Raw genomic sequence first — 14,729 nt, 5'->3', positions numbered from 1 at the left:
TCTGTCTTAAAACAGAGATGTCTGCTACCTGTAGCAATGCCGTATTATGCTCTAGTTCTGGTGGGCCATCAAGAAGACTGACAGGAGCCTGGGAGTTTGAGAGGCCTTGGAGCATGCCTGGCCAATTACTGTGGTGGTATCCCACTTCTAGGACTGGGGATTTTGTTTGGTACTTGCTGGTGCTAGGAGTATCATTACTTAGTCCTGCAGGAAAACTCCATTTGATATCTTTTGTGTATTGGTGTTTGGGGGAGGGGGTAAAATAGTAGGTTTCTATATGGCTTGTTCATTTTGACTAATCTACCTCAGCTCTCACTCTCATCTCCCTATCGCTTCCTGCCCAAGTCATTCTGCCCTCAGAATTCCCCCTCTGCACTATCCCTCCTCCCTTCAGACACGCCCTACGCCACCTTCCTAGTATCCTGGCTTCATGAGTACTTCATCTTAAACAAACAGAACTAAAGTTTTCAAAATAGTATTTCAGTCTAGACATAAGTTTTTTTGCTCATATGCACATACAAAAATATTTTAACAACATTAGCAACTCATTTGGAGATATAAAATTTGAATAGATGCATTTGCATTTATGGTATAGCATAGATTGCTAGTTCACATTTCTCAATCTGTAAAAACATCTCAGAACAACTCTGAGCACTTAAGAACTGCAATCTGTGATGTTTGTAAAACATACTCTTTTACTGTGTTCTCCATATAGTCATTGAAAGTATACTATTGGATTATTTATTATAAGAACTACTATAGCATTGTAACAAATTAAAGAGACAACACTAGCAAGTTGAAAAATGTTACCAAAATGTAATGCACATTGATTGTATATTCAATAGGAAAACAATTTTGAGACTTCTTTGCTAATCCATGGAAGATTAATAATTAGCCCAATCAATAAATGATTTACAATAATACCAATTTACTCTATGATATTTTAAAAATATTTTATTGAATGTAAAAGTAGTTTAGAAGTATTTAAATACTGCTACTTAAGTTCACCTCAAATTATCATATGTATACATTTTAACTGATTTATTTTCTGTACAGTGCCACCGAATATGGACAACGCATTGGGAACCGAGGAAATCACAATCGTCAAAGGCAGTTCTACCTCTATGACCTGCTTTACAGATGGAACCCCGACTCCTAGTGTGTCTTGGCTCAGGGATGGCCAGCCTCTGGTGCTTGATGCTCATCTGACCATCAGCACTCAGGGAATGGTCCTTCAGCTCATCAAGACCGAGACAGAGGACACCGGGAAGTACACCTGCACTGCCTCGAATGAAGCTGGAGAAGTCAGCAAACACTTTGTCCTGAAAGTCCTAGGTACATAGCCGTGCTGATAAGTACAGAGCACTTGAGAATTCGGTGACAGTTGAGACCTGGATACTACTGAGTCTAATTCTTAGACTCTTTTTTTATGGGATAAACATTAATGAAAACTTTATTCCATTTCCATTTCTGTTCTATAAGTTGCCTAAATTCATCTAAAGCAGGTTGAAGTTGAATAGTGAATTTTATTTGTTTTAAAAGGTAAAAATTCCTATTCCTAAGATATTATTAATTGAATAGGGCATGGTGCCCTATTAATATCAGATATTTTCATGTGTATGAGATTGTGTGTTTGCATACGAACAGCTACATATGTGTGTTCAGATGTGGAGGTAAGTGTATCCATGCAGAGACCTGGTGTTAGTGTTAGATAATGGTTTTGGTTGATTTTTACTCTGGTTTTTGTTTTGTTTTGTTTTGTTTTGTTTTTTGATGCTGTGTCTTTCTTTGGACCTAGAGTCTCACTGTCCATCTTGCCCCTGGGAAACCTGACTCATGCCTCCTGGGTATTGTGATTAGAGGGGACCGCCATGTCTGCCCTGCTTTCACATGGGTTCTGGGGATCCTAACTCCAGGCTTCTTGCTTACAAGGCAAGAGCTTCACCTACAGGCCCATCTGCCCAGGCCCTGATAGATGGATTTTTAGTAGTTTCTAAGAATTTAAAGCACATTTGAAAATGGAAATTGGATAAAATACGATAATATTTATGTCATTATCCCAACCAGTGTTATCCAATTTTAAGATTACAGTCTGAACAATCACTTTGAATAGTCAATTTCTAGTTACTCTTGTGTACATTGAAAGTCAATATTTTAAGTTCATAATACAACATTTTACCAGCAAAAACCAACAGAAAGACAAATTGTAATTTTTCTATGAAACAGAAAATCTTGATGGTGGGCATAAAAAGGGGATAAATGAAGTTACCTAATACAATGTTCAAGATGTTTTGAGGTTTTCCCACACTATGATGTTGGGGAGCTGCCATATTCGTTTCACAGAACAGATATGCTCCCTACTGAGAATAGCAGAAAAGAATTTTGGCAGGAGTCCTGGTTAGGAAGGGCTAGCATATGTTTTCAGAGTGCTCTGTAATCTTTCTCAGAGCACCTATTAAAATTCAATTATTTATGTGAATTTAAAAGTTGTCTTTATCCCTAGTTAAGTTTTATGATGGGGGATGTAGCATGCCTCTGACTTATTGCTGGTCCCCAATGTTGGTATGATGTCTGACACACCAGAAATTCTTAGTGCATGTGTGTTAGATTGAATTGAAACCAAACTAGATACTTCTGAGCTGCACTGATGGGAGTTTTAACTGCAGGCGGAGGCAGAAAACTATGGAAATGTATGCACCAAAGAAGATGTTTTGGTATATCTGAGTCTTCAAATAGGAAAGGTAGTGGTAGAAAAGATATTTTTCCCAGGCTATTTAAAAACATATAAACAGCACAAAATTTGGAGTTGTACAATTGAGATGCGTAGGTTACAAATCCCTACCCATCGGTTTGTCAGCAGGAGTTACAATGGATGAAATAATGTGGCCTTGTCCTCACTGCTCACATATTAAAAATGAATCGTATGTATATTGTGTGCTGGGTATGATTCTATCTGCCAGTTGCGAAGGCAACTGTGTGATCATTGAATGGCAGACAACTGAATTATCATCAAATAAGAAAGATTTAGCCCCCAAGTTCCTACATTTGTGAGGCAAAGAGCTAATTATTTTGTTGAGATGAGGGTCATGTGATTAGCATTAACACTCTGTGGGACATTAAGTTCCAAATTAGATCTAACCATAGATCCATCTGTGCCTAGTGGGACTCATAGTGAGGCAGAAGTGAAGACCCTTGACCATTTCCCCTGTTGGAAATAGAGCTTGATTGTGAGTTCATACTCATGGAAACTGAGTATAAGGGGGTAAAACAAGGCCAGGTAAAGAGAAGGGCCTTCTGTGGAGGGCTTTGACAGCCCTCTGATGAGAGTTAGACTCATTAAAAGACAAGAAGAATTTTAAGGAAGAATATGCAGCCAGATGTCTCTTCTAAAAAGTCCCTCTGGTGAGAGTAAAGACTGGATTGAAGAAGACGCTGTGCTTGTACAGGCCTGAAACCACAAGGACCTGGTCTGCATGTGACAATGGAGAGAGAATCCAGAAGCAATATTATAGATAGACACATTGCTGCAGCAAATAACAGAGAGAACAGCAATGCTTCTGCTGGGGGTGATGTCCAAAGCCCAGCGTTTCCAATGAAACATTATAGGATAATGTTTCCGTGAAACGGAAAGATGAGAAGTGTCTCCCCATCTGCTGGAAATGCATCCATTCAGCGCCTCACGCGGGACAACGCAGCTACTCAACTTGCAAAGTTGAGGACACTTGGAACACTGCTGCTGTGCTCAGTGCTCAGCATGTGGTGGGAGGTGTCACACTCAATGGGTGGCTTTGAAAAAGTACTGTGTGGCTAGATCACTAAAGCAAGAGAGAACATCAAACACCGTGAAGCTATGAGTATAGCAGTGCCCAGAATCTCATGAGCAGTTACGAAATGTTCACAGTAGTGCATCTCTCGCCCCTCATCAGAGGAGCTCCTTTTTGTAGTAGGAGGTGATTAATACAGGGACCCACAACTTTTGAATGCAAAGAACAAGAGATCTTGGAGTTGTCAGGTCTAAATGGCACAGCTATATCATATCCCTTCCTAAAAGCGTCAGGCATCACTGCAGAAGAGGGGTCAGACAGACTGTAAGGGCAAGAGGCATGGACATCTGAAGAAAAAGAGTTGCTGGATAACAAGGCTATTGCACACATGAGTTTACAGTGTCTGTAACTTTATGCATAAGACCTGCACAAGATCATGCCTGACAAAATCCCAGAACTGATAAGGGAGAGACTCAACAATTTCCAAGCCCTAGCTTAGGAGCCATCGGCACCTGATGGCTGATGGGGGAATGGAAGTCAGTTTTCTTCAGGGATGGGTGATGTGAAGGTATCGAGAATGAGTCTGTTTCCAGACTATGTGGCTAAATGACTAGCCTACTAGTACAGCGAACACTGGAAAAGGAAACAAAAACTGTCTGAGGGACGGCTCAATTTAGAGTGTTTTTATTTAAAAAAAAATGGAGCTGCTTAGCTGATCATAGTATTTATTATTTTGGAGATCCAAACTGGAATTTAGACAGGAAATATAAATTCTTGAGTATTCAGAGTCAGGGCACTGAATTTCTACTCTTCCCTGAGTATAAGGCGTATGGGGCAAATCCAAAGTGAGGCGGTCGGCTGTCTCCTGACACATGGAACATCTGGAGCCTAGAGTTTGAAGCAATAGAAGCCATGCTGCTCATGCTGCCGTCCTAACCTAGTTGAGAAGGAAGAGATTCCTAATGAATCTTTCTGTTTACATGATTGGCATACAGCAAATAACAACTAAGAAAGAATAATGAAGAATTGATTGTAATCCAATGGAGAGCCAAAATGGTGCTTAAATTAGTGTTTAAATTAAATTAGAGTTTAAAGAGAATGGAGAGAATGGAGAGTTTATGAAACATAATTTGGTTTTTGTAAGGAAGCTTCACACCACTCACAGAACCTTGATGACGCCCCAGAAGTTCAGGTGGTGTTTACTGAGAAGCATTCAGCACAGGGCGAGTTGCAAGAGGAAGTAACCTCATCTGAAGTCCAGGGCTCATATAAGTATATTAAAGAAGATAGTGTTACAGCTGTAGAGAATAACTTTCATTTAATTCATTATAATCTTTTAATCGGGAAACCATATATCAGTCTTATAGTGCATGTAAAATATATTTTGACAGTCATGGGTCAGATGCATTGTTGCATCTGATATCCTGAAAAAGATAGATTTGCTGTGTTCTTTTTTTCTAGATAGAAAAATGAGGGCTAACAAAAATTTTAAAAAGGAAATTTCAACAAAGATATTACAGTAGAGCTTGTAGCAATTGTTTTTTTAAAGCATTTCATTTTAAGTAAAACATGCATAAGTTTAAAAGAAATGCAGAGGGTCTTGCCGTATTTCTTGATGCCAGTTCTCTTTCTGAAGGTCTGTTCCGTTCCACAGACCTAACAACTCCTGTGCTCATTTCAAACTCAGTCAGACATCAGGTCCTGTGTGCTATGAGTCAGATTCTAAACTATGTGCCTGATTTAAAACAAAAACAAAGACACAACCCCCTCAGCTCACCCTCGGAGCTGTCCAGCGTCTTTTGTTTGCCTCCCAAACCCAAAAGCCTGCAGCTTGGACTAGGAATTTTTCTCTAAAAATTTTCACTGATCGCTGTAAGAAAAGTCTGTTTTAAAGGGATTAAATTTGGGAGGAGTTGAGCCAAGGACCCTTAATGTTCCTTCCAAGTGTTTAGGTTTTTTTAACTTCTCTGGAGGAAGGTAATTTTAGAAGTATAAACAGTAAAAGAGAGAGCTACTCCTGCCTAGACATAACAGATGCGCTCCGTGCAGAAATCACTATTCCCAGTGTCTTGAATCCTTGCCAGTGAGAAGAACTAAGACCATCTACAAGTGGTCATTGAAGTTTCTACACTCCGAATGTTTTATGTCATAGGGATGTAAATTTAAATTGGATTTTTCTTTTCAGACTTTTAAAATCAGAGCAGTTAAAAAACTGAAGTATGATATATATTATTTATATATACTATATGTGTAGTTTATATGATATAATAACATATATGTATGAAATATGAACATGTGGATGAGATATATTGTTGTAAATATTTTTATGTTAATCGTAAAGGCAAACATATTGTAAATATTCTTCATCAGTGCCTTGATGTCCTCATGTGTAAAATAGCATTTTCTGTTCGGTGCTCTCATTTCATTAGAACCACCTCACATTAACGGATCTGAAGGACCTGGTGAGGTGTCCGTGATTGTAAATAACCCACTTGAACTATCCTGCATTGCTTCTGGAATCCCTGTCCCTAAAATTTCCTGGATGAAAGATGGCCGTCCCTTTCTCCAGACAGAGCAAGTGCAGACTCTAGAAGGAGGAGCTATTCTCCGGGTGTCCAGTGTGCAGGTAAGTGTCTCCATTCACACAATTATTTAATCTGCTTTAATGTCTCATTCCCTGATAAATAATAGCTACTGAATAATTAAATCTGTGCATCTGAATATATCACCAATCTTAACAGGTTTGCAAAGGGTAGGTTGCCTCTCTGATAGCCATGACTGTGGAAATAGAAGGAAGATAAAGAATCTGACAGAACATTGTGAAAAAAACCAGATACCTTCTCGTTAACTTAAGCTTGTTTTCAAAACTCCATGTGCTAATATATTTTCTGAAGCTCTCTTCTTCTATGTAGTTCCTCACTAACCAGGCTAACCAACCTAATGTACAATGTGCCAGATTTCAGCAAGCACTTTTGATAACCCCAAACTAGAAAGCTTGTAAGGCTGGAGAAACAGTCTTAAGCAATTCAGTAAAATTGGATGGTTATTCTGGTTTATTATTAAAGAAACTGATCTAAAATACTAACATATTAAATATACATGTAGGATATATTATTATCAATAATTTTATGCTAATAATAGAGGCAAGTTTTATATTATGAAGATTCTTCATCAGTGTCCTGATGCCCTCATTTGTAAACTTCAAATAAAATAACAGCATTAATAGTAATAATAATAACATAATTATGTATTGGTAGTTCAAAAGAAAATGGTACATGATATGTTTGTGTTGGTTTCCAAAAAAACATATAATACAACAACAAAATTAAATTCAACAAGAATTAAAATTCTTGTTACTGCTACTGTTATAATGTTCCTTCTGCATGACATAGAATAACAAGATTTATCATGAAAGAGGCACAGGTACTAACCAAAGCAAGTAACAGAAGCAGCAGACCTCAGCACAGCTCACTGTCAGGGTCATGGAGCAGGTGACTTCTTCTCCTTCCATTCCAAACACCTCAGGAACCCAGAAAGGTTCAGGCTAAACTTTCAAGCCATACACTGAAGCAAAACCCTTCAAGAACTTTTGCTCTCTCTCAAGGAAATAAAATGTCATGCAAGATACAACCAGATGTGAGTTAAGCAAACCACTGGAAGCAGCAGTGAGGTAGAAAGTGGAACATGACCAAGCCTCAGGCTTGCCTCTGCTTCTGCTGCTCGTGGTGTGTTGTCTTGATATTTGTGCACACCTGTTACAGCAGCTACATCGGATTCTACGCATCTGAATGTTGTGTTTTAATATACCTCTCAGCTCTCTGCCATTATGCCTGAAACATGTCTTTTTAGCAAATTCTGAATTGAATGATATAGACATTTATCTCTTGGATTATCTGCCATCATAAACTAAGTCTGTGGCCTGCACCAGGCAAGATTTGTTAATCCTACAATAAAATACATTAATCTAGCTTTGCCACTATATATTCTTCTGAAGTATAGTGCATGTCAATGACTCTCCAGAGTCTAAAAATATCTACTAATTTTTCACAGCTGGGCGGTGGTGGCGCACGCCTGTAATCCCAGCACTCTGGGAGGCAGAGGCAGGTGGATTTCTGAGTTCGAGGCCAGCCTGGTCTACAGAGTGAGTTCCAGGACAGCCAGGGCTGTACAGAGAAACCCTGTCTCAGGGGGAAAAAAAATCCAAAAAACCAAAAAAAAAAAAAAAGAAAAGAAAAGAAAATTTTTCAAGCTTATCAACAGAGCACATTTCAAACTGTAACTATAAGTAATGATTCTCAGTATCCAGAAGGAAGCAAGTTGTTGGGATTAGCCGCCAGTGATGTGTCAAGTTTGGCAACCTCAAGACAAGTGAAGGGGATATCATCAGTCTAGGATGAACAAGAGCTGGCAGAAAAGACCTAGAGGTTTTAAAGACATGATGAGAGAAATCAAATGTTGTTCTCTAGAAAATGAATTCTGTGTGCGTGTGTGCATGTGTGTGTGTGTGTGTGTGTGTGTGCGTGCGTGCGTGTGTGCATGTGTGTGTGTGTGTGTGTGCATGCGTGTGTGTGTGTGTGTGTGTGTGTGTGTGTGTGTGTAACATATTCTTGGGAGTGGGAAGAGCATATAGAGCTCAGAGCAAAATGTTAGCTGTCTCCCTTAACACTTTCAACCTCATTGGCTTGAGATGACACCTGTCATGGAGCTAGAAGCTTGCATTTCAGAGAGGCTGATTGACCAGAGAACTCTCAGAATCCAAAGCTTGTAGCTCATCTTCAAAGTGCTGAAGTTATAGGCACAGGCATGCATGTATGTCTCTTTAAATAGCTGCTGGGAATTTGAACTCAGGCCCTCATGCTTTCAGAGCTTATGATCTTCCACACCAAGCTATCTCTTCCAGATGTTCATTTTCTAATTCTTAACAAAGGCTTGTAATGAACAATTGTCTAAATATCTTTAACCATTTTTCTGTCTTTTGTTGTTTATTTTTCCATGAATTAATTTATTTATTCACATTATATCCCAATCGCAGCTCCCCATCCTTGCAGTAGCTCCCCCTCACGAGGCTCCTCCTCCCTTCACCCCTTCCCCCTTGGCTCTGAGAAGAGGGAGGTCCCTCCTGGGGAACCAGCCCACCCTGACACTTCAAGTCACTGCAGGACTAGGCACATTCTCTACCACTGAGGCCAGACAAGACAGCCCAGTTAGGGGAGCAGGATCCACAGGCAGGCAGCAACCGGGGTACGCTCCTGCTCCAGCTGCTCAGGGACCCACATGAAGACCAAGCTGTGCATTTGCTACACATGTGCAGGCGGGTGTGCTAGGTCCAGCCCAGTATGCTCTTTGGTTGGTGGTTCGGTCTCTGAGAGCCCCAAGGGTCCAGGTTAGTTGACTCTGTTGGTCTTCTTGTGGAGTCCCTATGTTCTCTAGGTTCCTCAATCCTTCCCCCAACTCTTCTGTTTTTCAAACACTTCAGTTTTAATTTTGTCAAAGGAATTTGTGAAGCCAGCAAAGATCTTTTTCATAACCTACAAAGTCAAATTTGAATATAAGAAGTTTTTAAATGCCAATATTCTGAGAATGTTCAAGTAGTAAATAAATGAAATGGCTGAAGACTTCTTACTGTTACAAAATATATTTTTGTTAATAGTAAAGTTTACCACAATAATATCTCCAGATATGGTGTTCACATAATGCCAAACATACATATGAAAACCAACATCCAGCAGAAAACATGCATGAGTATTTTTAAATAATTGGTTTGGGTTTTAATCAAGTAGATGCTGCCGTCAGTCTGACACTATAACCAAACAGCATCCTATCACTGTATATCTCAATGATAGATTCGTTGTATTAATTTGTGGTATTAATAGATTGGTATTAATAGATGTGGTATTAATTTGCTTGATTTAGTAATCTGATGTTTTGTTTACCAGTTGCTTCTATAAACATACTACTTCCTTCAGAAAGAGTGTAATTGAAATTTATGGTTTAACAAATGAAATTTATGTAAATAAAGTTTATGCAACTTGAACCTATGAATGCTAATTTCTTCAAATTAAATATTGACCATCTGAGCTACCATATTTGGTGCTAGATCTTTTGCAAGTACACATAGACATAGATAACTTTTTACTTATATGTGCTTTTTCCTTTTTTATATTCTTATATCAAAACTCCTTTCTAAAACTCCTTTAAACATAGTTTTATACATAACAGAGATTTCAGCCAACGTGAAATATCAAAACACTAACCATAGTGAGAAAGTTTGATTCACCTGTTGCACTTCCTTGTGTTAGGTTGCCTCGTGTAGTAATCTTACTAGTTCTAGTGAAAGTTTATCTTTGTCACCAACACCAGCATGGTAATACTGCATAATTTTTTTGTTTGGGTTTTGTAGGTGGAGGATACAGGAAGATACACCTGCCTGGCATCCAGTCCTGCAGGGGATGATGATAAAGAATATTTAGTGAGAGTGCATGGTAAATTTGGTGATTTATGTTTGATCCACACACAATCCTAGTTAAAAACTATACTAGAGAGGCCTTGACATTTCACAATGCGTCATATGTCGATAAGTTGAGAAATACATATCTTAGTTATGAACTCTTTGGGATGTAGTTCATTGGAATTTTGAGTTATTTGTCTTGTTTTTACAGGAAGAATTCAAATTTGATGATTTTAAAATAACATAACGTATATTACAATAATGATTAGAATAAAAACAATTCTCAGTCTTACAAGGATATAATGTTTTTTTTTTTCATGTGAACATTTTATTGCAAAAAATGTGATCATAGCAGGGCATAGCAGCATATATCTGTAGTCTGAGCTTCTAGGGAAGTTGAGGCTTAGAGTTTACAACTGACTAGGGAAACAAGAAGATCCTTAGTATCGAAAAAGTGACAATTTAGAATATAGAACTTAAGTCGCTTTATGTCTCACTTAATGGTGTGATGAACATTCTTATGTTAACAAATATATTATATAGCATCATTTTTAAGACTGTATGTTGCCATTATCTTATTCCATGTTTAGAATTATTTAGGTATATTAGTATATCTGCCCTTTTATCCTTTTTTTTTTTTTTTTTTTTTTTTTTTTTTTGGTTTTTTTGAAACAGGGTTTCTCTGTGTAGCCCTGGCTGTCCTGGAACTCACTCTGTAGACCAGGCTGGCCTTGAACTCAGAAATCTGCCTGCCTCTGCCTCCCAAATGCTGGGATTACAGGCGTGCGCCACCACCACTCAGCCTGCCTTTTTATCTGTATTAACAATGTGTTAGCAATTCCCTTTATTTTTAAATTTTACTGAACTACACTTAACTTGTTTACACATGCATGCTTGTGCACATACATATATCCTTTTAAAGATTTTGAAAATCACAGCCTTTTACTTTCCACAAGGTTTGTATTAACTAGGCCCTTTTGAATATTACTTTTATATATAAATTTAAATCAGTCTTCATGGAGAGAATGGTTTGAGAACTAAACAGATATTTATCTAATTTTCAGAGCCTGGCTGACTAGGCAATACAGATTGTCTGCTACGAAGTTTCCCTGATCTCTCTCCTCAAAATTTAGCCTACCCAAAATATCATTTACTGAGAAATATGTCTGTATTAATCAGGAAAACTGCACATAGTTCTTCATATTGTGATGAGCAGTTCCTGACTCAGTAATTTTTTTGATAGTCAGGGAAAAGGATCACCTATATGCCTCCATTTCCTTACCATCTGTCAAATGGTGGTGATGTGGGTATCACATTATTTGCGTCATTGTTGGAAAGATTCCATTATCTAATCAATATGAAAGTGCTAAATAATAAAGATCCAATTTGTTAATAATCTAGACCATACATTAAATGACAAACCGTTGAGGTCCACGCCTCTTTTATCATACAATAAACTTAACCGTTATTGAATACTAATAGATCATCTACATCCCATTTATCAAATGCACTTGATACGGTGTTCTCATGCTTAGTGCCTCCTAATATTGCTGGAACGGATGAAGCCCAGGACTTCACTGTGTTAAGGAACAGACAAGTGACATTGGAATGCAAATCCGATGCAGTGCCTCCACCTGTGATCATGTGGCTCAAAAATGGGGAGCAGTTACAGGTAAACCTTCCGCTTGACTCTGCAGATTTGTTTTTCAGAGGCAAAAGCACCAGTTGAGATGCCTTTGCTAGTGGTCAAAACCCAATCACTTTCAGATACTAGTTACTTGCAACTGCACAGGCAGACACAGGGGCCTTCAGTCAACTGCCTTCCCTTTCTAGTCTTTCCTTAATAGTTCATTTGGTCCAATACACAGATAGGCCCATGACCCTCTAGAAACTGACACATGGTTGTGTGTCCTGAAACCTGTAGATTGAAGTCCTAATTGAACTCTCATCTCTGTCTTTGGCTAAAAGGATAGAAACCATCAAGGGCTCAAAGGAGCTGGTCTACCAGGTCTCTGGGATAAAACTATTACTGAATTTTCCTGGTTGGAATTCAGACTCTGGGGTGACCTGACACATCTGTAATATCCCTACTGACAGGTTTCTGGGCCCAGAATCCTAAGGAAAAGCCAAAGTTCCTCTAAAGCTCCCTATGGTTGGGTGACACCTACCTGCCGACAGGGCAACAGCTTGAAATTCTTACTAGTCATTTACAGGAAATGAAAGCTGTCTCTGAAGGCTTTAGTTCTCCTAAATCTGGTAGGGACTGCTTTCCAAAAAACGTCCTCAGGAGAACTGATAGAGGCTTGATTTAAACCATCGACTGTGCCTTGTTTCTCGTTGTTTGATGACATCAAAAGTACTGTACTCCTGACTTAACCAAAGTCAATGAGACAATGAAAGAGACTTTAGGGATTACAGAAACCAACCTTGCCACATGGCAACCCTATGGTTCATTATGGTTATGTTTTGCTCTTAGAAAATAGTATTTGAGGTCTGAAGAGATGACACAGTAACTAAGAACATTGCTACTCTCTCACAGAACCTGAGGTCAGTGCCTAGAATTCCTACTGGGTGGCTCACAGTCAAGCTCTGGAAACCCAGCATCCCCTTCTGGCTTCCACAAGCACCCACACACATATGCATATAGAGCATATACCCAGTACACACACACACACACACACACTGTTAAAATAAATAAACTAATGTTTTATTTTATTTCATTGGCATTTTGATGATAGATTTGGCTTTTTGAATCCAGGCAACACCTCGAGTAAGAATCCTGTCTGGAGGCAGATACTTGCAAATTAACAATGCAGACCTGGGAGACACTGCTAGTTACACCTGTGTTGCCAGCAATATCGCAGGAAAGACTACAAGAGAATTTAACCTCACTGTAAATGGTAAGAAAAAGTACTGTTTTGCAGCTTGAAACTTTCACCAAGAATATTCAAAGAGGTGATAATGTTTTTCAGTAGCTTACTAAATAAAACCTTGTGGTCATGCTATTACCTTGAGAAAGCAACATATAGGACTTACGTTAGATATATATTACAAATTAATTCAGCTCCAAAGAAATCCGTAGATATATTACAGCACCATAGAGGAATATATACATATACACACCCCGCAAATGCCCAGTACCCCGGGCGTGCACACACACACATACTCACACACATACACACACACAAACACATATGCATATAAATGCATGCACACACAGGATTATTAGCAGATCCAGATAGTCCGCATCATCCAGCTAAGGAGAAACCATCACACTACATCTGTGCATGACAAACGGCCCATCATTTAGTTTGCCTTTATTGGTGGTGGCTTTCTGACACTGTACATATGCACAGTGTTACACTTTCTTAACCAATGCCATACTACTGTAATTTTCTTAAATATGCATATCTAGATGCCAAAACTTGCCAAAATTGAAGAAAACGTGTAGATTTCCCTCCATAACAGTCCCTTTGGATTTTAACACAAGAAATTTTACAACGTACTGGATGACCCGCACACTAATAATCTCTAATACTGAAATTAAAGTTCAGGCTTTGTATTCCCACATGAACTCTATGATTAATAAAATGCCTGTTCTGAGACTCACATGATTAACCACAGATGTGTTTTTCATTTAAACAGCCCACTTTCTGTTCTTTATTTAAAGTGAAGCTCTTCCAGCATTAACATTCTTTGACCATTATTTGGCTAAAGAGAAATAAGAAATATCAACTTTAATTTGCATCAGACCCAAGCTGAATTTTACTCACGCCTCTCTTACAAGGGCCAGATTTTGCATGCTGGATCCGGGATTTAAATTTGTCTCCCCATTTATTCTTTATTTTCAAATGCAGGATATCTTCAGTGAGACTTCAGGAGTTAGACTTTAATTCTATTTATCCTAAGGTAGATTAGTGTAGACAAAGCTGACCGCGTCACTTAACGTTCCCCTTACATCTGCGGATTCTTAGCGAGAGCTGTGCTAGTTGCTGTAACTAGATTGCTGTGTTTGTTTTCTTCAGTTCCTCCAAGCATCAGTGGTGGTCCCCAGAGCCTTGTCACTCTCGTAAATAAGTCAATTGCCCTGGAATGCCGTGCGGAAGGCGTGCCAGTGCCAAGGATAACGTGGAGAAAGGATGGTGCTGTGCTAGCCGAGAGCCATGCAAGGTACAAGTCTAAACAGGCAAGAAAATGCCGCAACCAGCAGCGTGAATGTAAACCTTCAAATTATTTTTTCTAATGAATTGGGTTTTTTACTAATCATTTTATTCATTTACATTTCAAATGAATTATTTTGATCTTACTATTTTTAGAATCAGTGTTTTCATCCTAAGATGAGAATCAAAACTTAGTATTTTGCAGGCATGACTTTTACGATTTAATTCATCAGGACCACACGCCTGACCGCTATGCACCTACACACTGCACACATCCTTTCCCTCCTCTGGTGGCACTATAAATACATCTCACCTGAAACAGAGTAACAGTAACAGTAGATTTTATCAAGTCTGTAA

At 38.7% G+C, this 14,729-nt stretch overlaps 1 protein-coding gene across 1 annotated transcript in view; it reads left to right on the top strand.

Annotated features, from left to right (window-relative positions):
• The window catches only part of Hmcn1 (hemicentin 1), a 435,972-nt gene that overhangs the window by 351,870 nt on the left and 69,373 nt on the right, over positions 1-14,729 (top strand). Inside the window, exons 68-73 of the mRNA XM_052199882.1 lie at positions 1,057-1,335; positions 6,194-6,390; positions 10,165-10,246; positions 11,748-11,884; positions 12,971-13,112; positions 14,238-14,382. Of these exons, the coding sequence (XP_052055842.1) occupies positions 1,057-1,335; positions 6,194-6,390; positions 10,165-10,246; positions 11,748-11,884; positions 12,971-13,112; positions 14,238-14,382 (982 nt within the window). The remainder of the gene's footprint in view (positions 1-1,056; positions 1,336-6,193; positions 6,391-10,164; positions 10,247-11,747; positions 11,885-12,970; positions 13,113-14,237; positions 14,383-14,729) is intronic.

This window comes from Apodemus sylvaticus, chromosome 12 (assembly GCF_947179515.1).
Source record: "Apodemus sylvaticus chromosome 12, mApoSyl1.1, whole genome shotgun sequence".
In the NCBI taxonomy this organism is placed as follows: Eukaryota; Metazoa; Chordata; class Mammalia; order Rodentia; family Muridae; genus Apodemus; species Apodemus sylvaticus.
The sequence above is the reverse complement of the archived record's forward strand: the minus strand, read 5'-3'. Positions and strand labels throughout refer to the sequence as shown.